The 22,296-nt window shown below is 43.0% G+C and overlaps 1 protein-coding gene across 1 annotated transcript; it reads right to left on the reverse strand.

Moving 5' to 3' along the window:
- Positions 1-1,896: 1,896 nt before the first annotated feature.
- LOC145797266 (uncharacterized) lies at positions 1,897-17,823 on the reverse strand. Its single transcript, XM_082883981.1, has 5 exons — positions 3,770-17,823; positions 3,408-3,569; positions 2,771-3,319; positions 2,586-2,684; positions 1,897-2,358 (listed from the first exon to the last, which is right to left on the reverse strand). The coding sequence occupies exons 3-5, from the start codon at positions 3,095-3,097 to the stop codon at positions 2,077-2,079; spliced, it is 708 nt and encodes a 235-aa protein (XP_082740107.1). The 5' UTR covers positions 3,098-3,319; positions 3,408-3,569; positions 3,770-17,823; the 3' UTR covers positions 1,897-2,076.
- Positions 17,824-22,296: the final 4,473 nt, after the last annotated feature.

Consider the following 22,296-nt stretch of genomic DNA (forward strand, 5'->3'; position numbering starts at 1 on the left):
CTGATTAAAGCAAATAAATCCGGGACATAGTCAGGTGTTCCTGCGTCTCCTCCTAGAGCTTGTGGAAGCCTCTGATGCCAAAGTGGGCCCGATCTGCACCTCCTCATCAAGCCAAGCTATGCACTCATCAGAGAGGGTGCAACTGAAAGTGAGAGCGGGGGCCAGAAGCTCTCTTGTCCTCCATGCTGTGGCATACCGAGCTAGCTATGCGCCTCGGGCTGGAAATGTAGCAGGGTACTCTATCCCCTCTTCCGGGCAAGTCTGATCATGTCCGAACTGACGCCGAAATTGGAACAGAAAGTAAAAGACACAGTGTGTCAAGCCAATCAACTGGATCCCGGGCTGACGGGTTATACTGTAGCTCATTGCCGGTAAATTGAGCCAGGGGCAGCACCAAGCAATGTTGAGATCAGACAAACTGCACATCCAGTTGCACCACCATCCCTCATCTGGGGCATCGACTAGACGTCGTCAGAAGAAATAGCTGCGAGCTGAATATGATGGGCATGAGTCCACAACCTTCAATTTATCCATCAACCATACCTGGGGAGGGATGAAAAATGAGAGATTAAAGAATAGAGAGGTGTACGTTGAGAGAAAAAGTGAGAAAAAGGGGTTTGAGAGAAAAACCTAGCCTGAGGGCCGAGTGATGTGAGCAATATATGTGAGATAGGGTGGAAAACATTACCTGCAGTAGCAGTGGACTCCCCGCGAATCTAGTCGTCTCCCGGCGATGAAAAGCGTCCAAACCCATCAATGTCTCAGCTAGCGTCATGGCGATGCAGTTCTTGCCCTCTTTTAAGCCCTCGGCAACTTCAATCAAACGAGTGCTAAACCCTCTAGAGCCTGGGGCAAACAAGAATTGAGACAACATGCATAAGCAAAGCGCATGTCGCCGATAACCCTGCCAATGATGATCGTCGCGGTCGCCGGCATCAGAAAATCGACGAATCAAGCTTGGAATGTCCAACTCTCTGTCATGAATCAATGACCAAACGTCATGCAAAGTAAGCCCACACATCCGTCCTAAGGCTTGGACGTGGCCGAACCGGAGTTAAGGCAAGATTTCTTCATCACGCTCGGATTCCATTAAAGCTTGGAAATCCTCGAAAGTGGGACACATCTCTTGTCCGACAAAGCTAAAGATGTGTGTTGCCGGATTCCAAAACCTTTCCGCGGCATGAAGGAACAGAAAACGCAGCGGGGTGCGACTCAAAGTGAATAGTGCATTTATGCCGACGCCCCGGAAATTCAGCTTTTCCGAGCCATCCAAGTTGGCAATCCAATTTGTGAGATTCTGGACAAGAAACGCTTCCATTTGGTGCAAAAACTGAGCTGAAATGGAGAAAACTATGAAGCTGAGGCTTTTGTAGAAGATAAGGTGTTGAGTGGAAAGTAGGTGTCAGTATTCTGGAGGTGCTTGCCATTTTTGGCCGATCGGCCAAAAATAGTGCCGACCGACCATCTTTTTTGGCCGATCGGCTAGTAATGTTGGCCGATGGCCATTTCTCTTGGCCGATGGCCACTCCCTTTGTTCTCTAAGCTGTATATGTGTTGAAGATGTTGAGAACTTGTGACTGGTTCCACTTCAAATGCCTTTCGGTGATGATTTTGTGAAGTCGCGCCTGTGTTACTGCAATTTGTTTATCGAGTTGTTGTACTTTTGCTTATCGAGTTGTGTTTCGTGTTCTTTAGTCTTTGCTTTTCTTATCGAGTTGTATTTACATTTGGTTAGCTTGTCAAGTTCTTTGTTTTGCTTATCGAGTTGTTTTGTTGTTAGTTGGCTCACTACCTGATTAATACAATTCGAGTGTTTAGTTTTCCAAACAAAGTTCAATCTCATTTACATTGTTATGTAATATAATGCAATGCGATGCGATGCTTAGAATGTACAAATGTAACATTTTTTCAACAAAAAGAGCTGTTTCATTCCATCATATTTCTTTTGCAAAAGTACATAGTTTTGAAGAAAATAAAATCTACCTAACGCAGTACAATGTGCTTAAACTACTAGTAAAAAGAAAAATAAAGCAAAAAAAGAAAACCAGCAAAATGTCTGGATCGGCGCCGGTAGCCTCAAGTACGGGAGTCCGTCCTGGTCCTCTTCCTAGACGAAGGTCCAGGATCTCCACCATCAGAGTCTGAATTTGAGCCGTCCCCAGCCTCATCCTGAGACGACGCTGCCTTCTCATCAGACTCATAATCTGAGGTAGGCTCACGTGAGCTGCTCTCAGCACGAGCACGCCTATGTCTGCCTCGGCTGTGTATCGTCATCCCCCGTCTGGCTCCCCCTGCTGCTCTAGGAGGCACTGAAGGTCCTGCTGAGGCACCCCCTGTGACCGGTATCTGGAATGGGGCCTGAAAAGAACAATTGGCAAACGCATCAGTTATGCTATGCAAATTCGAGTATGAATACCGAATACAGTGTATGAGTACAGTGTATGAATGCTACGAGTACCAGTGTATCAGTGCCGTGAGTGGTATGTGAGTGCAATGTATCAAGTGCCGTATTGATAAATGTGATGTATCATATCAGTATGGAACAGATTATGCAGAGTCTTGAGACCGAGGTTGAAAGAACTCACCGGGTTACCGTAAATGGTCAGTAGGTCTATGCTCCTCTGCAACATCCTCATCATTGAGGCCGTCAGCTCCAGGGCCTGCCCAGTGTACTCAATCAAAACCTGCAAAAGTGTTTGAAGTCATTAGTATTCTATGGGATATCAAATGAAATGAAATGACTGTACAGAATGCAAAGTATAGTACATACCGGGGTCGAACCACGAACTCCGACGAGCTCATGATCAGCCAGAGGAGGAGCAATGGGTATCTGATAGGTCTCCCCACCCTGTCCTCGGCATGTCATGGTGGTGGGCAGCTCTGGCCACTCCACTCTCTGTCCCCTCCGGGACCCACTCCTGTCACGGGCCTGAGTCGCCCTTGGTACTCCTGCTCTTGCTACTGGCGCTGCAGGCCTCTCTCTCTCGACTCGGTGAGCACTGGCCAAGGGTCGCATCAGATAAGTCTGGATGAACTCACTATAGTCGCCCTCATCTCTAAAGAAGTTAGAGTCCCAGCCGATCGTATGATCTATCATCTCCTGCAGGGTGTTCCTCTCGGTAGCCCTCGTATAGGTAGGAGGTGGCCTCGGGACTATCTGCTCTGGTAGGCCTAGGGCCTGACGCAGGAAGCGCTCCCCAAAATACTATGCCTGGCAGACCGGACCCTCCAGCAAAATCCTAAACCGGGCAGTCTCCCAAGCACCCGCATACTGATCTCTTACTGCCTCTGGTAACACAGCCCAGGGTTGCCAGGTGATCTGCAAATGACAGGATATACAGTTTGTTATCTGCTGTTGAAAGTACAATGTAAAGTGGAGCTTAAATAAACTGTAATGTTTGAAATACCTCAGTTGTGGTAATGGTATCGAAGTATCTGCAGAAGAACAAGAAAGACTCCCGCGGCCTCTGCTCGCACCTCACATCGTATCGATGAGAGTATGGGACAGTGGAGGGCATCTCTACGTCCGGCACTGGGGCAAGCCTCAGAAAGTAGGCATACACCCACAACTACATAGTATAATAAGGTGAGAATGAGTATGCTTATCAGTAAGGCAGAATGCAGATACAGCAAAAATTAGATAACGGTGTGCAGTGTATTGCGCGGTGTGTGTAGTGTACAGCCAGTGTAAAGTAGATTGCATGTGTGCAGTATATGTGGTGTACAGATAGTATAGGGCAGAACTGTAAAGCAGAAGGGAAAAATGTACCTCCCAGGCCCGCCAGTAGCCTCCAAGCAGATGTCCGCTGCGGCGAGACGATGAACTCATATATTCGTAAAGTGTGGCCAAGCCTGCGCCGCCCCAGTCATAGCGCTAGATCCTGGTCACGTCCACCAGTGTGCTCAGCAGATAAAGGGCAACAGTGTTCGCCCGGTCGACGAAGAGGGTGGTCCCCAACAAGAACATAATGAAACCTCGAGCATACTGCTCCACCTCCTCACGGGTCGTGGGTGCTTGAATCCGAAATTGGTCCTTGAACCAAGAATACCTCACGAACCCTAGCTGGGAGAGAGGTGGCCGAGCGCCGAGCAAGTAGATCTGGGCAACGTCCCACTCGCCTATATTGGTGTCGAAAAGAATCGGATCACCCCCTACTCCGATGCCGGTGGGCATGGAGAAGTTGAAGGGAGTCATCATCATCTCCCCTGTTGTGGAAAGGTGGAAGGAATCAGTGGTGCCCCACCACCTCTCTACCAGTGCACCAAGAAGGGGCCTACTCGCAGTGAGGCGCGAGAGTCCCATGCAGAAAGTGCCAAAGCCGGCCTGATCGACGACATGGCGAACTCTGTCCGGCAACTCCATGTACCAACCTCGGGCGATGGTGTTCCCATATCCCTGGAAGGCATGGGAATCTCCCTGTGTTTAAGACAAACAGATACGAAGCAGTGTCAGAAATACAATGTTTGAATGCATTCGAAATTGATGAAAATGCAGTGTGTGTGCATGTGTTCGAGTTTACACAGATATCGGGTGTGGGTGTGCTCACGGTGAACTAAGTATGTGATCTACAAGTGTGTTTCAGTTAATCAGTTATAGAACAGTACTGGCTACCCGAAGCGTACGATCTACATTGCAAAAAATAAAAGAGTGGAAGAGTATACCTCAGCAACGCCGTAAGATAGGTGTGACTCTAGCTCGCGTAGCAAAAGCTCTAACGGCGCACCTCATGCGTAGCTCCTGAACTGGCAGATGCTATCGGGAGGCAGTATGTGTATCGCCGGCCTGTAGGCCGCCGGATCGAAAGGTTGAACGCTCAGCAGCAAGAGCTCGACCTCAGGGTCCATATCCATCTCTGGGGGAGTCCCACCTCGTGGAATGTCGTCTGCCATCTCAAGAAGAGTGCAAAAATGGCCGAGGGTGTGGAAAATGGGCAAGAATGCCAAAAGTCAACCCCGAGGAGTGAAAAATGGAAGAAAAGGTCAGAGTGTGGAAAAAGGCACGAAGATCGGGGTAAACTAGGGGAAAACAAACCCCAAGTGGTGGAAATTGAGAATGTGGCACCGGAAACGTGTTTCGTTCGGTTTAAAGTGTGTAAAACAACGAGGGCTTCGTGAATCGGAAGTTGCAGGAGGCTCGAAAACAAAGGAAAAGCTCGGACCTAAGGACGAGAAATGACCTAGAGAGAGAGAGCAAGGATTTTCGACCAAGGCAAAGTGAGGAAATAGGGTTTGAGGCCCTATATTTAAAGACCCGATGTGAATGGACAAAACTGCCCCGAAATTGCCATTTTTGGCCGATGATCTCTTTTGATGGCCGATGGACGGCCGATGGCCTCCCCTTGTGGTCAATGAACCTCCAATACCCTTGTTTGGGTCAGTTATGTTGATTGGTACCCTCATTTTTCAAGAAAGTGCAAGAAAATACACTTTTGAAGCTTAAGCGGCCTTCGTGTTGACTTCGAACCGTGTCTTCCGTATGCGACACTCGATACGCACAAGATGTATCCTTTTTCGTATCCTTTTGTATATTGTAAAATTCAAGAATTGCTCGAGAATTGCTTTTAAATATCATGCCTAACGAATGTTTCGTCACGCTTGTAAAGCGCGCATTGGTTATACGTCTTTTCACTCTTGCATTGAGCATGCCCCGTCTTGTTTTAAAGTTGAATCTCAACATCACGAATAATATGCCTTTGCCATGCTTCCGTTGAATATATACATCTCTTTGTTGTCGCATTGTTACACACATTACTTGCGTTGTCGCGCATGCTTTACTTACATGTGTCTATGCACCCTTTCGCAATGTTACATACATTGCTTGCGTTGTCGTGCATGCTTTACTTACATGTGTTTATGCACCCTTTCGCATTGTTACACGCATTGCTTGCGTTGTTGCGCATGCTTTACTTACATGTGTTTATGCACCCTTTCGCATTGTTACACACATTACTTGCGTTGTTGCGCATGTTTTACTTATATGTGTTTATGCACCCGTTCTCGCATTGTTACACACATTGCTTGCGTTGTCACGCATGCTTTACTTTCATGTGTTTATGCACCCGTTCTCGCATTGTTACACACATTGCTTGTGTTGTCGCACATGTTTTACTTACATGTGTTTATGTTTTTCCTCGCATTGTTATGCGTACACTTAAATTGCATTGTCATGCACCCCTTACTTGCATTGTCACGCATGTTTTACTTGCATTGTTATGCTTGTTTCAAAATTGCATTGTTATGCATCCCATTACTTGCGTTGTCACACATGTTTTACTTGCATTGTTATGCTTGTTTCAAAATTGCATTGTTATGCATCCCCTTACTTGCGTTGTCACGCATGTTTTACTTGCATTGTTATGCTTGTTTCAAAATTGCATTGTTATGCATCCCATTACTTGCGTTGTCATGCATGTTTTACTTGCATTGTTATGCTTGTTTCAAAATTGCATTGTTATGCATCCCATTACTTGCGTTGTCACGCATGTTTTACTTGCATTATTATGCTTGTTTCAAAATTGTATTGTTATACATCACATTACTTGCGTTGTCACGCATCTTTTACTTGCATTGTTATGCTTATTTCAAAATCGCATTATTATGCATCCCCTTACTTGCGTTGTCGCGCATATTTTACTTGCATTGTCATGCTTGTTTTAGTTGCATTGTTATGCACTCTTCATTTGCGTTCTCGCGCATGCCTTACTTGCATTGTTATACTTGTTTCAATCGCATTGTTATGCGTCACACTTAGGTTGCATTGTCATGCACCCCTTCCACTCGCATTGTTATGCGTCACACTTAGGTTGCATTGTCATGCACCCCTTTCCGCATTGTTATGCCCACACTTAGGTTGCATTATTATGCACCTCTTTCACTCGCATTGTTATGCGCACTCTTTACTTGCGTGGACATGCACGTTCTACTTACATTGTTATGCACTTTTCACTTGCATTGCTATGCATGTTTCCATCAGCATTGTGCACACGTGTTTGTCTTGTATTAGAATTATACCTTGACGTAACGTTAAATATATGTTGCTACCTATATTGTACCTGTTGAGTTTCTTTCTTTTATAGGCACGATATTGTATGTACGGTTCATTTGAGACTGGTGCAACCAGACGGTATTGTATTTACTCCGCGTGAGACGTAGCGAGAATTGTATAATTCTCTTACATCCTTTCTGCATGTATTGTAGTTTGGTTTGTATTCGCTTGCTTAAAATGTTGTATTTGTTTTGCATGAATGCTTCATTACAGCTCTCTTTACATGATCATAAGTTATGTTTGGCATCGTGCATGTCATTTGCATCTTGCCCCTGCCTGCAGGCGCATATCTTTGTTATCTTGTATACTTGTCTAAGTCTTCGGCCTTGTTGAAAATGGGTCGTCTCTGGGCTTTGACATTCATCTTATGACTTTCGAGTTCTGTCAAAGAGGGGCAATTGTAGACACCCCATTTTTGACCGTCCTCAAGACTTGGACGTCATCGTCTGAACACTTGATGATCATCCATGCTCGTGTTCGTTTTGAGTTCCCGAAGGTCTCGGCTGCGCGCCTTGCCTTAGAATCTCTCAACTTGTCTATTTTGTGCATGGTTGTGGACCAAGGACTTGTGTTTTTGCTTCTGAGGGAAGAGGGTGGCTTGTTGGCCATCCCCTCAACCCATCGGCTAAGGCATTGTGCCATCGGCCATAGGTGGTGGCCGATCGGCACTCTTTTTGGTCGATCGGCCATATTTTTGAGCTAAGACCTTTCCATCTGCTTTTTGCAGATATTTTATGCCAGCTGTGATAGCTGGTAGGCACAATTCTCATCCTCCATACGCGTGTATGGAGGGATTGCATTCAAGACTCAAGCTTGTTCAACAAGCTTGAGAATTGAAATTCTATAAGAAGGGAGGCCCTTCTCCCTTTCCAGAGGTTCTGAAAATCTGAGATACAAGTTCTATATCTCTCTCTATATATTTTACCTCTCTCTCTTATTTGGCCCTTGTTTGTGCCCAAAAGTATAAAATCTTCACACTATTGCACACAAACACCTACTAGAACACCATCCTTTTATTGCTAAGGTACTGAGGAGTTGGTTTTAGTGTTCATGGACTAGTTTTGGTCAGAAAAGAGTGCTGGGGTTGTGTTCTTGAAGGTGTTCTTCAAGGGTGAAATTCTAGCTTTTAATCATCTATTTTGGCTTAAGCTTTTAGACCTACTTGCATATTGTTTTAAGCTTAACTCTGAACTACAAAAAGTTCTGATTTTTCATGCTTGTGATGTTTATTTAAGGTCACTTTTGTGTTGGGGGTAGTTTACCCCCTCTTAGGCCTTGTTTGGCCTTGTTTTGTGCCTTTCTTTTTGAGCTTTGGGACCACCTTGTTTTGGCCTTCTCACCACTGAAATCTAGAGAATTTTCAGTGGTGGAAAGGTGGTTTTGGAGTCTTAAATAGGAGAAGGATACCCCCCTCTCCATGTGTCTCATATGCTAGTATAAATGGCTCACAATAGTAGCATGTTTGCTTAGCGTGTTTTGGCCCTATTTCAGCAAGTATTAGGTGTTATTTTACCATGTTATACCTTTGTCTAAGGTTGGTTTAATAGCCTCTTGCATGCACCATGCACTTGTCTTGTAATCCTCTCTATTGCCTTAACATGCATTATGTGTTTGGACCATCATTCTTGCGTGTTTTGGCTCAACTCAAAGAAGCGTTCCCTCATGTTTTACCATGCTTGAGCTCTGATTTGTGTTGTCTTGGTCATGCATACATTGTTTTGTATAGCCATGGTTCAATCTAGCATGTTAGCTTTGAGTGTCCAAGTCATTAGCATGCATTGCTTAGACCATTTTCATGATTTGGCATCATTTCATATGTGATTTCAGTCCATGTAGTGTAGCCATACACTTGCATTTGTCACTCTTTTAATGCTTAGGAGAGTTGGTGTTTTATGCCTTAAGAGTGGGTTATTGTGCATGGCTCCATGCTTAGGTCTTTAGGATGCCATCTCAGTGGGTTTTTGGGCTTATTTTGACATGCCATAACTCTGATTTTTATTGGTTAAGTCATGCCATGTTTGGTTTTGATAGGTGTAGTGCAATCCCCTTTGTTGGCCTTACTTGCATCATGCCTTATGCCATTCATGTTGACTTATTTTGGCTTTGGTTCATGCATGTTTTAGACTCACTTTGGTATGCTTTAGGACTGCTTTGGTTTGCTTAGGCCATTTGCTTCATGTTTTTCATAGCCTTAGTGCAAGTCCCTTTACTAACCTTGAGCTTTGGGCCTCTTAACATGCCATACTTGCATTGTTTGGTTGATTTGGCATCATTCCATGCTTAATTGTAGGGCCTATAATATTGTCACTTGTCCAAACTTTTCACTCTTTAAGTGCTCTTAAGAGTTGGTGTCTTCATGCCTTAATTCTTGGGCCAATTAGCATGCATGCTTGTCTTGTATTTCATGTCATCAATTCATCACTTTGGCCACTGATTTGGGCATGGCCAAGGTCTGCCCATTTTGGTTTAAGTCCATCTTCGCATGTTGTTGCATGCTTGTCACGTTGCATGTTGTTGCATGCTTGCTAGTTTGCATGTTGTCGCTTGCTTGTTATGGTTGCATTACATTTCGCGTGCTTGGTACATTGCATGTTTGCATGATTAGGTTTCATTGCATTTTGCATGCTTGTTACATTTCATTTGGCATGCTTATGTTGCATCACATAGCATCTCCGTGTTGCGTGCATTGCATTGTGTTTGGTTTAAGGTGTTAAACCAAACGCGAGGAACGAGAGACGTTTCATACTTGAAGTGATAAAACGTGCCTCAATCCTCGGTCGCCGACACTCTTGATCCAACATGATAGAGTTTAAGGCATTATGTGTTTTGTGTATTTCATTCACATTGAATTGTGCAACTTGGCCTTTTTGGCCATCATGCATCGAAATGCTTGATTGATGGCTCGAGAGTCGAGCACTACACTCCTTTGAGTCTTAAACATAATAAGGGGTGTAGTTGCATAACCTTTTCTTGCAAATGTATTGCCATGCCTCTATTTGTACTCTGTTGCAGCAAAAGAAGCAGTCTGCAAGAAGAGATGGCCGATCGGCTATTTGGTGTGCCGATCGGCTAACAATTTTTGGCCGATGGACTCAAAAGTGGTCGATTACCCTTTTCCCTTGGCCGATGGCCATATCTTTTGGTCGATGGCCTCTCAGGATGTCCATGAGGTTGTTCAGAAGCATCACAGAGATTTGTACAATTTTCAGAGGTGCAGAACAGTGCAAACAGAGGCAAGATGAGGCATGGCAACGGATTTCCGAGCAAGGCCGACCGAGCATGTATGTGTCCCTCCTCTCGAGGCCGTTTTAACTGCTTTGTATAGTTAGTTGATTTGTAATTAATTAGTTAATGTGTTAGCTAATTCAATTCATTGTTGTAAATTCTTAATTAGCTTAGTGTTAGCTAATTTTCAATTCGGTGTTGTAATAATTAGTCTAATTAGATTATTAGATTAGTTGTTTAGCTTAGCGTAGCTAGCTTGTATTATTTATTTAGACCCTCCGTCGAGAGGACGAATTTTGTAATAAGTGTGCGTGAGTATGTGAATATCTTCCAACCCCACGTCTTTCTCCTTTTTACTTAACCGCTTTCGATGGTTAGTTTAGGACATATTTCAATTAGCATCCTTATGTTTGCATGTTTGCATCCATTCATCTGTCCTGCATACACCAGGCTCGGCGTATCATACTAACTGCATTGTATTTCAATACCGATTTGAATACATGATTATCAAGTTGCATTTCACATGACATCTTAGACTAGCCGAGCTTATTTAGTTGCATTTTTGCATGTGTTGCATTAGACATCTTAACATAGCTAGGATCATGCATGATTTCTAACTAGTTGTTGTTTTGGCTCGTAATACACTGTAAGTGTTTATGCTTTAGCATCTTGCATGAATGTAAGTGCTGCCATAATAGCATGCTTGCCATGAGGCTAATTGTTTAAGTGTTTAATTGCATGAATGCTTGTGGATGAAGGTTGGATTACTTGAATTGGAACAATTCATCGAAATGCGAGTTTTAAGCCTACTTGAGTTGGCAAAATCATGTTTTCTTAAGCCCACCTGAGGGTGACAAATCCACGTCTTAGCCTACTTGTGAGTAACACCTTTAAACCACTTTCAAACAAACAAACATGAGATGTTTTGTTCCAACTTAGGCGATCTAGTCTATATTTGGCATCACATAGTAATTCTAGCTAATAATTGGAATAAGAACGCATGTGTTTTTAAAAGTGATATATCATGTTAGTAAAGGCCGATCCTTTGATCGGGCGAGCGGGGGTGCTCATTTCATGACCTTCCCCTCTCGTACCCAAGTTCTCGAGCCGAGGCAACTTTGGTGATGATAGACACGCGGCCTTAGGCACGAATTAGGGTTTTCTAAATTTCCCAAAACAAAAACATTTAGGTGGCGACTCTGTATCTGGCAAAGCAGTCCATGTTTGACACATTTTTATTAAAATTAGTTTTTCAAAACGATTTGCCAGATTTGGACTCTTTGGTGATTCATCGGTCTTGCATTGCACTTTGCGAGATTAGATTCAGAACCGTGACATGACTCCAAACTGTAGTAGCTAATGAACAAAATGGATTTCGCCCCTTCGCGTGCGGAGCTGTGACGTTCGGGCGGTCTACAATCACCCATGACATAGGTTCAAATCGAAGCTTAATTAAAAGTAATTTTAAGATAAAAACAGAATTTTAAACAAGTTTTCCCAATCTATTCGCAACTTTGAAAATTACAAAACCCACTCCACGTTCAAAAAATTCCAAAACCCTCCAGATATCAACTAATATATCCTAAGTTTCAAACCCAATTGGTTTCACTTGATTTTCTTATGAAAATAATTATTTACAATTAATTGTATCTAAACAGGTTAATTTCTAAAGCACTTTAAAGAAATTAATGGTTTTCTTAGTATACATGAGCAATCAACGCAAAGCCAAAAATTTAAGCAACTAAACTCGTAACCAGTTCTAATGATGCTGATTTGATAATTTTTTGGATTTATACCCAAAAAGAACAACACTTCCGAAGTTACTGTTTTAAACCAATTTTCTGAACAGATTTGAACACAATAGTTAATATAGATTTGAACACAACAGTTAATACAGTTACACTATAAGCATGCAAACAAAGCTCAAAAGCAACTAACAACCCACAAATGTGCTAAAACAGTCTAAAATAAATCCTAAAACATGCTGGAATTGAGCTAAAAAAAGACTAGATTAACATGCTAAAACATAGCACAAACTAGGCTAATAAGCAAGACACAATGAGAGGAGGCTAACCCCTCCAAATTTAGACTTCAAAACATGATTTTGGCCACTGAAATAACTTTGAAATTTAGTATTTAAAAGCTCAAAAAAAGGTGACAACAAGGTGGGAAACACAAGGGTAAAGGCCTTGGAAGCCAGGTAGAAGGAATGGTGAGCCATCCATCCACCCTTATTGGCCTTAAATCACAAGTTTCAGCCCAAAATTTTAGAGTTTAGACAGTCCAAAAACAGCTCAAAAGCAGTACAAAAATGTGCTGGAATGAAGACAAAAGTAGCTAAAATAATAAGCTAAAACATAGAGCAATTTAAACTAGTAAACAAGCCAAATGAGGGGTGGCTAATCCCTCCATTTTTGGGAGTTCAATCGAAAACCTCTGAAAATCAGTGATAAAAAGCTCAAAAAAAAGTTGATGAAGAAATGGGAAACACAAGTGTAAAGGCTTAGAGAATAAGGTTTAAAGAAGGGTGGTTAACCCTTCTATCTTTAATAGTCTTAAACCACAAGTTTCAGCCCATAAAAATAGTTGAAAAACACTTCAAAATCAGCAAGAAAAGATAGAAAAGAAGTAGTGCAAAGATGGTCAAAATTATACCTCTTGAAGAGGAATAACACTTTTGTTCACAAACCAACAAGTTCTGACTCTCAAGGGCTGAAATTTGGACTAAATAATCTCAGTAAGGAGAGCTCCAATATTAGTTTAGGAAGTGTAGAGAGAGAATATATAGGTTGCAAGATAGAGATAGAGAGAGAATTTCAAGCTTTGAAACTTTTGGAATTTTTTTCAACCTTAAACCATGAAGAAACCCTTTATATAGAAAAACAGCCCCTCAAGTCAAAAATATCAAGCTTGGAACAGCTAGAGCTTTTGGGGGACAGCTGGCCAAAAATATCTAGGTTTTTCACCACTGGCAGACAGGCCAAAAGTGTGCATTGCCGGCTATCAATGGTGGCCGGCCAGCCATCTGCCGACCACTTCCCGGCCATCAAAAATCTACTTCCAGACCCAACTTCAAATGGGCATATCTCCTTCATCTGGAATCCTTTTCAGGTCATTCTTGAGTCTAACTTGAAGCCCCGAAAGTGTATTTTCTAATGGTGGCATCATCACATCTAAATTCTAAGTGTTCAGAGAGCTATGCCTATTTTAGTGAAGGTTGCTCATTTCTAGCTTAATCGGATTGATGCCTAACTTCAAACAGCCATATCTCCCTCATCTAGACTCGACTTTAGGAGATTCTTAGGTCTAAATTGAAGCCCCGGAAGTCCAATTTCCAATGATGGTGGCCTTATAACTAAAGTCCAAGTGTACAAAAGGATAGACCTGATTTAGTGAGGCTGCCCAGTTTTGTCCTAACGGATTGATGCCTAACTCTTCCCCCAACTAGTTTTTTTCCCTCCACTCTTATTTTCTTCAAATCCAAACCTCTAAATAAGATGTTTCAAAGATTTTTCAAAGAGTTCACCTCTCTTTCAGTTATCTCCACTTTGTCCTTACTCGATTTACCGAAAAATGCAACATTTAGCAAAATCCGAGCCTCGGAACATCGTAAAAACATTTTCAAAAATATTTTGAATCAGAGGGTTTTAAGGTCTAAAATAGTTTTAGTCAAAATAGTTTTGGTTCAAAATGGGGTGTAAGGTTGGGATTTAGAAGCTCTTTTTACTGAAGAAATCGAACATTTGCACAGCACAACTTTCATCATCGAGTGATCAATCAGTGGCGCCTAAATCTTAGGGGCAGTCAAAAATGGGGTGTCTACAGACATCTCGTACACAAGACAGCAATTACTACCCCTTACGTCCGACAACGGCGTTGGGATATTCACACTCCGACCGTTCGAAAGACCTGAGGGATGTGTTGAAGGAGCACGCTCGTTGGCGGGAAGCACAGAGGGTGCCTGCATTGCGACGGCTGGCCCCTAGATGGCGAGCCAGTGAAATGGTCCCCATGCCACCACCATGCTTGGTGGCACACGCGCCACCAAATAGAGAGTTGGCAAGGCAGAGCGCTACTTCTTTTTCCGTAGAGGTCAAGAAAGCACCTCTCCCCCCGGGTTCCATCAACCAAAGTTCACACTCTGTGAGGGAAAAAACAATCTGTACATGCACGTAAGCCACTTCCGGCAGTTTATGGCTGGACATAGGAAAAACGATATGCTCATGGGCCTTATTTTTCCATCGAGTTTGGGCTAGTTGGGCCTAAAATGGCTTGAGAGGCTGCTAGAGGAAAGTATCGAGAGGTGGCAGCTATTGGCGAAAGCATTTGTAACACGATTCAAGACCAACACCAAAACACCCAAAGAAATTGACCAGCTTTTGGGAATCAAGATGGAAATAGACAACTCCTTGAAGGCATACAATGCCAAGTATTGGGAGACATTCAATAAGATTCTTGATTGCCCGATGAACCTAGTAATCACCCAGTATAAGTGCGGTCTTCCAGTCAAACATAGACTGAGAGACTCGCTCACAATGAATCAAGCGTTGGCCATGGAACGGCTCATGCAACACATTAATGAGCACATTCAAGTTGAAGATGATGCGGCCGCAGCTACCATGAAGGCAAGTCCGGTAGTAGATGACAAGAGAGTAGCAGGAAAGATTCAAGCAGTCAAACAAGAGGATGGTCGTGCAAACAACCATGGAACAGATTTAGGGAGTTCGGTTTTGGAAGACGTCAGTAAGAAGGCAAAGGAAAAGGGACATAAAACTTGTAAAATATAAATGATTGATCTATTTCCAAAACGCCGAATACTGCCAATAAGAAGTTTTATTCTTAGTTTTACTTTTGTAACCCTTTCTACTATTGAAGTAATGAAACAAGTAGATCATTTTTTTAGAAGTGTTGTATTTTCGTCCCACCAAGCAGATTTAGTGCGGTCCAAGGGGCAACTAACGATCATTTTGACGGAAAGATCAAAATTCCTTACTGGGTGGATTTTGTTCGGTGAGAGGTTTGTTGATGGTTTTGTTTAATTTTGGAATTCCTTGTCAAGCTAATTTTGCTCGGCAAAAGATTTGTTGATGGTTTTGATCACTTTAGAATTCCTTGCCAGGTGAATTTTGCTCGGCAAGAGATTTGTTGATGATTTTGATCAACTTTGGAAATCCTTGCTGGGTAGATTTTGCTCGACAAGAGGGTCGTTAATGGTTTTGATCAACTTTACAATTTCTTACCTAGCTGACCTAGCTCACCGACTTTGGAGTTCCTTATCGAGCTGAATTTGCTCGTCAAGAAACAAGTTGTCGAGCTGACTTTGCTTGTCGATGTTGAAATTCATTGTTGAGCTGATTTTGCTCGCCAAGAAGCAAGTCGTCGAGCTGACTTTGCTCACCAACGTTGAAATTCATTGCTGAGCTAATTTTGCTCGCCAAGAAGCAAGTTGCTGTGCTGACTTTGCTCACCAATTTTGAAGTTCCTTGCCGAGCTAATTTTGCTAGCCAAGAAGAAAATTGCAGAGTTGACCTTGCTTGTCAACTTTGGAGTTCCTTACCGAGCTTATTTTGCTCATCAAGAAGCAAATTACTGAGCTGACTTTGCTCACCAACTTTGGGGTTCCTTGCCAAGCTGATTTTACTTACTAAGAAGCAAGTTGTCGAGCTGACTTTGCTCACCAATTTTAGAGTTCCTTGCCTAGCTAATTTTGTTTGCCAAAAAGCAAGTTGCCAAGCTGACCTTGCTCACTAACTTTGGGGTTCCTTGCTGAGCTGACCTAGCTCGCCGACTTTGGAGTTCCTGGCCGAGCTAATTTTGTTTGCTAAGAAGCAAGTTGTTGAGCTGACTTTGCTCGCAAACATTGAAATTCCTTGCCAAGCTGATTTAGTTCGCCAAGAAGTAAGTTGTCGAGCTGACTTTGCTCGCCAAGTTGAGTTTCTTGTCGAGCTGATTTTGCTTGCCAAGAAACAAGTTGTCGACTTGACCTTGCTCACCAATTTTGGAGTTCCTTGCCGAGCTAACCTTGCTCGCCAACTTTGGAGTTCCTTGCCGAGCTAATTTTGCTCGCCAAGAGGCACGTTGTCGAGCTGACTTTGCTCGCCAACGTTGAAGTTCCTTGCCAAGCTGATTTTGGTCGCCAAGAAACAAGTTGTCGAGCTAACCTCACTTGCCAACTTTGGAGTTCCTTGCCGAGCTGATTTAACACGCCAAGAAGCAAGTTGTCGAGCTGACTTTGCTTGCCAACTTTGAAGTTTCTTGTCGAGATGATTTTGCTCGTCAAGAAACAAGTTGTCGAGCTAACTTTCCCCGCCAACTTTGAAGGTCCTTGCCAAGCTGATTTTGTTCACCAAGGAAGTTGCTGAGTTGATTTTACTTGCCAAGAAACAAGTTGTCGAGCTAACTTTGCTCGCTAACTTTGAAGTTCCTATACCGAGCTGAAGTTGAGTAATCTCATTCATGTTATAATATAGGGGATTTAAGGCCAACGACTGAGCAAAGCTAACCATCGAGCAAAGAGTCTAGCCCGGCCCAGTAATGTAATTCTGGTCATGCGAATGCAAATAGAATTAAGGGGCAATTGAGAGGGGAGTTTACACCAAGCAAACGGGTCGGGCTAGTTATGACTTGGGCCTTGTTGTTGGATTACGCGACCGAGTTGGCATAGCCAAGGGCCAATAGGTCATGCGGTTGAGTTAGCCGAAGGTCCGGAAGTTGGACTGGGCTAGTTGTTCGGCATAGATCATTAGCCGAGCTAGGTGAAACAATGGTCCAAGGCCGAGCAAGGTTAGCAGGGACGAATGGGTACAGCTGAATAAGTCGGCTAGACGCCTCAGATTTTGGCCGGTCGAGAGTAATGCGGTTGCAAAAGGCTGACTGTAGCGCTATGTAGGAAGCAACTCGATAGGATTTGCTACGTGGCCTAATCGGAATGCAAAGAGAGGAATCCACTAAAATTGCGCGTCAATATTGTTTGGCGGTTTGGCCAAATATTGTTTGGTGGTATTAACTCGTATATATGTAAGGAATAGAGAAGGTAGTACAACGACATGTCTAGTAAAGGACAAGAAGAGTGGTGCGCGTAGAAGCTATTAAAATTGTGCGGCGCCTCCATACAACAGGTCTGGAACATCTGGTTATCAGAGCTACCTACCCCTTTGTCTCTCTCTCTCTCTCTCTTCTTCTCTTTAAGTGTGCTAACTTAACCGTCGGAAGGTTTTTCCAGTAGTACACCACTGGATAGCTCACTGTCTTTGTGTTCTCAGGTCACTCGGAAAGAAGCGAAGTTTGAACACGAGGAGTGCAGAAAGCGACGAATATTTGCTCCACGTACATAGATTATCAAAAAAGACTCGGAAAAAGCCTTCACAAATTCATAGCAGATCGCTGCTGTGACTTAGTCACAGCAGCATCCCCAATCCCTAAAGATGTCCTTTTGTCATGAATATGAAGGCATGATTTAGTATATGCAAGTTCAACTCTTTAAACCAGAGCAGTCCAACACAAGATCATCTACTCTTAAATTTTTATGATCTTATGTCTCAATAAGATTATATATTAAAATTCTCATTCTCGAAATTGTCACATGATCCAATTAATAATGCATTGAGACACAGGGTGAAATTTCAAGACAAAAAATCCTTAACCATAAAATCCGATTGAAAAGCGTTCACTAGTTCGTTGGATATCAAAAAATATATATATATATATATACACACACACATCTATATTCATATATTTCTTCTTCAAACATGAATAACGGATAATTAAACAAAATCAATTTGTTTTATTTGATCAAAAATATCAAACTCGATTAACAGATTGAACTACAAAACCATCACCACCATCAGCATCACCATCACCATTACCATCACCTCATCATTAATTACTACTATTATAACAACAACAATAGCATGTGTTTGTACTTCTTAACCAATCATCATTCATCATGTTCCTTCATATTCTTCAACCATCTAACATAATACCCCACCTACCCACCTTCTCCACTAATCACAATATCATAAAGTACTACGTGTTCATACTAACAATTACTTAACAATAATATATATAGTAATAAATGGAAGCACTGCTAAAATTTATATATAATAAGATGTAGAATTATACAATACATACATATTTATGAGATATGATTGTGGGTGGAATAGTATAAGAAATCAAAAGAACTCATGCAGGACATGTTTAATGACTAATTCAGAGATGATTTTTTAGAGGGTAATTTGTAAACAAATTGGGCCGAGCTAGGAAAAGTCTTCTTTGGAAGTCAGGCCGCACAGTGGGCCGAGATAAGAGCTAATGTAGCTCGGTCTTGGACTAAGAAGACACTAGGTCGATCAGAGATGGGTTGCTAGGGGCTGGACCTAGCTATCTGAAGGTGGACCTTTATCAGACCGAGATGTTGTCAATAGAGAGGGCCAAGCTATGTATAGCTTGGCAGGGTGCAATTCGGTAAATCGGCTTTCGGTCACACAGCCTGAACGACAGGGGACCAAGATAAGGCAGTTAGGTCAGGAATGTATATCTGAGCATAAGGGAGTGGCCATCTCACTTGGCTTGTAGTGATGAGGGTGTTTAAAGGATAAGCATTATCCTTGGGCATGAGACTCCTAGGAGGACTCTACATAGAGTCCTACTAGGATTGTGCAAACTATCTCACTTGGTTGGTAGTGAGTAGAGTGTTATCAAGATAGACACTCTTCACTGGGAGTGTGATTCCTAGGAGGACTTTTATAAGGAGAGTTGGAATCCTACTAGGATTGTGTCAGGCAGAATCTATAAAAGCTCATAGTAGGACCTATGTACATGTATCATAATTCTTACCCTAGAATACACAGACCTTTTGTGTCTATTGTCTATTTGCTGCCTTGGGCATCAGAAAGGTTTCCGGCACACCCTCGCCGGCTAGCTCACGTTTGTGTTTTCAGGTAGTAAAGCGACGACGTTTGGAGGAGTGCAAACTTGATCAACAAGATTATATGAGAAGATTATTCGTGCTCGTATAATTAGCGCTGTCTGTGGGAAATCTCATAAAGAACAAACATTTTGATTGAGTTTCCTCTTTAATTGAATTCTATGGCGCACAATGAAGACTTGCCACACTCTACTATTGATGGGTAAACCCCGGAGGGGGGCGGGACACGCGAAGCCTTACCTTTTATCCCGTCTATGACAGAGTTAGATCCCCAGCGACAGAACCCATGAAGGGACACATGAGAGAGGGGGGGCTCTAGTCTTCATCGCTTCCAAAGCCCTGAAAGGCAGAGGCAAAGGTTGGATCTTCAGGTTCTGGAAGATCGCATAAGGGAACAAAATGAATTGATACGGAGGATGGCGGCAGACATGGAGACGATGAAGCGCCAGATAAAAGGCAAAGGGGTGGCAACAAAAGAGGAGCGCAATGGCAACACACGCTCTTACCACTCAGAAGATCGTGACAGACAAGTCACACCGTCACAAGTTAAAAGTAAAAGTCTCAAGACAGGCGATACACAATCAAGGACTTTCAAGACTTGTTACTCCAAGTCTGAGAGAACGAGAACTGAAAGGTCTTACACGAAGGGAAGTAGTTATCAGCCCTCGCATTCGCACCAAACAACATCTGGGCACACGAAGTTGCCTAGGTCGGCGGACCTCCAGACAGTGCTTGAGGAGAGGGCTCGAAGAAGAGAAGACACTCAGGTTCGCGACCCCCGCAAAGTCTCCACACTACAATAGTTGGCTCCTAGAACACATGGGAGTGTCGAGGTTAGAATGCTAGAGCCATGCCCTGCCTATGAACCAGCAGACAAAGCGTTAGCAAGGTTGCAGAGCTCGCTGTTTGTTCCGGTGATAAAGAACACACCATTACCCTCAGGCTTCCACCAGCCCAAATTCACTACTTATGAGGGGAAGTCGGACCTCTACATGCACTTTCGCCACTTTCGCCAGGTTATGGTCGTGTATCGACGAAACGAGGCTCTAATGTGTATCCTGTTTCCTTCCAGCCTTAGTGACCTGGGTTTAACGTGGTTTGAAAGGTTTCCAGAAGGTAGCATAGCTTCATTGGCGCAACTAGCGCAAACATTTGTGACCAGATTCAGAACGAACACCAACATGCCAGTGGAGATTGACCAGCTTCTCTCCATAGACATGGGTGAGAAAGAAACATTGAGGTCTTACAATAGCCAGTTTTGGGAGACTTTAATCAAATTGGAGATTGCCCTAGAAACCTAGTTATCACATAGTACAAACAAGGTTTGTCAGCTGATAATAAATTGACGGATTCAATTACAATAACGCCGCCTCTTACTACGGAAGCCCTGATGAGGAGAGTGCACCAACACATCTTGGTAAATGAAGATGGGATGCACACTAAGGTAGAGTCTGATACAAACAGCGATGTCAGACAAAACACCTTTGGCAAAAGTTAACACGGTCGACAAGAAGGACCGACCACGCAAAATCTTTGCCCAACTGGGGCAAAATGGTTGGCAGAATTGACGAACTTTTTCTAACAAATCTGTGCCCAACAGGGGGCAAAGAGGGTTGGCAGGTTTGACCAACTCTTTCTAAAAAAAATTTAGACTTCTTGCCAGGTTGGGGGGGCAAAGGCGGTTAGCAGGTTTGACCAACAAAACTTTTTTGCACCCTTTAGCTAAGATCAGGATCTAGGCTAAAGGCGGTTGGCAAGTTTGACCAACAAAAATTTTTAGACTCCTTGCCTAACTAGGGGACAAAGGCGGTTAGCAAGTTTGACTAACAAAACTTTTTTGCATTCTTTAGCCGAGATCAGGATCTGGGCTAAAGGCGGTTGGCAGGTTTGACCAACAAAAATTTTTAGACTCCTTGCCCAATTGAGGGGAAAAAGCGGTTGGCAGGTTTAACTAACAAAATTTTTTTGCACCCTTCAGCCGAGATCAAGATCTAGGCTAAAGGCGGTTGGCAGGTTTGACCAACACAACATTTTTGCACTCTTTGATTGAGATGACAGTTACCTCGGCCAAAGCAGGTTGGCAGGTTTGACCAACAAATTTTTGAACTCTTTGACTGGGATGACAGTTACCTCGGCCAAAGTAGGTTAGCAGGTTTAACCAACAAAATTTTGGCACTCTTTGGCCGGGATAACAGTTACCTCAGCCAAAGTAGGTTGGTTGGTTTGACAATTGAGAGGGTAATTTGTAAACAAATTGGGCCGAGCTAAGAAAAGTTTTCTTTGGAAGTCAGGTCGCGCAATGGGCCGAGATAAGAGCTGATGTAGCTCGGCCTTGGTCTAAGAAGACACAAGGTCGGTCAAAGATGGGTTGCTAAGGGCTGGACCTAGCTATCTGAAGGTAGTTGTTTATTGGACCGAGATGTTGTCAATGGAGAGGGCTATGTGTAGCTCGGCAGGGTGCAATTCGGTAAATCGACTTCCGGTCACACAGCCCGAACGACAGGGGACCAAGATAAGGCAGCTCGGTCAAGAATGTACATTCGAGCATAAGGGAGTGGCCATCTCACTTGGATTCAGTGATGAAGGTGTTTTAAGAATAAGCATTATCCTTAGGCATGAGACTCCTAGGAGGACTCGACATAGAGTCCTACTAGGATTGTGCAAACCATCTCACTTGGTTGGTAGTGAGTAGAGTGTTATCAGGATAGACATTCTTCACTGAGAGTGTAATTCCTAAGAGGACTCTTATAAGGAGAGTTAGAATCCTACTAGGATTATGCCAGGCAGAATCTATAAAAACTCATAACAGGACCTATATACATGTATCACAATTCTTACTCTAGAATACACAGAACTTTTGCGTCTATTGTCTATTTGCTAACTTAGGTATCGGAGAGGTTTTCGACACACCCCGCCAACTAACTCACATTTGTGTTTTCATATAATAAAACGACAACGTTTGAAAGAGTATAAACTTGATCAACAAAATTATACGAAAAGATTATTTCTCACTCGTATAATTTGGGCAAATTACATATATCTCCTTCGAGATTTAGCTAAATTACAAATACACTCCTGATATTTTAGAAATTACAAATCC

This window comes from Camellia sinensis, chromosome 8, assembly GCF_055761805.1.
Source record: "Camellia sinensis isolate YWXY chromosome 8, ASM5576180v1, whole genome shotgun sequence".
Lineage (NCBI taxonomy): Eukaryota > Viridiplantae > Streptophyta > Magnoliopsida > Ericales > Theaceae > Camellia > Camellia sinensis.

What these genes read in the sequence shown, in the direction of transcription:
- LOC145797266 (XM_082883981.1), bottom strand. Translation starts at nt 3,097, where the DNA reads ATGATAGATCATACGATCGGCTGGGACTCTAACTTCTTTAGAGATGAG. An exon ending in GAGTTCGTGGTTCGACCCCG is followed by an intron (nt 2,685 to 2,770) that starts GTATGTACTATA and finishes ACACTTTTGCAG; the next exon opens with GTTTTGATTGAGTACACTGG. An exon ending in TGACCATTTACGGTAACCCG is followed by an intron (nt 2,359 to 2,585) that starts GTGAGTTCTTTC and finishes TGTTCTTTTCAG; the next exon opens with GCCCCATTCCAGATACCGGT.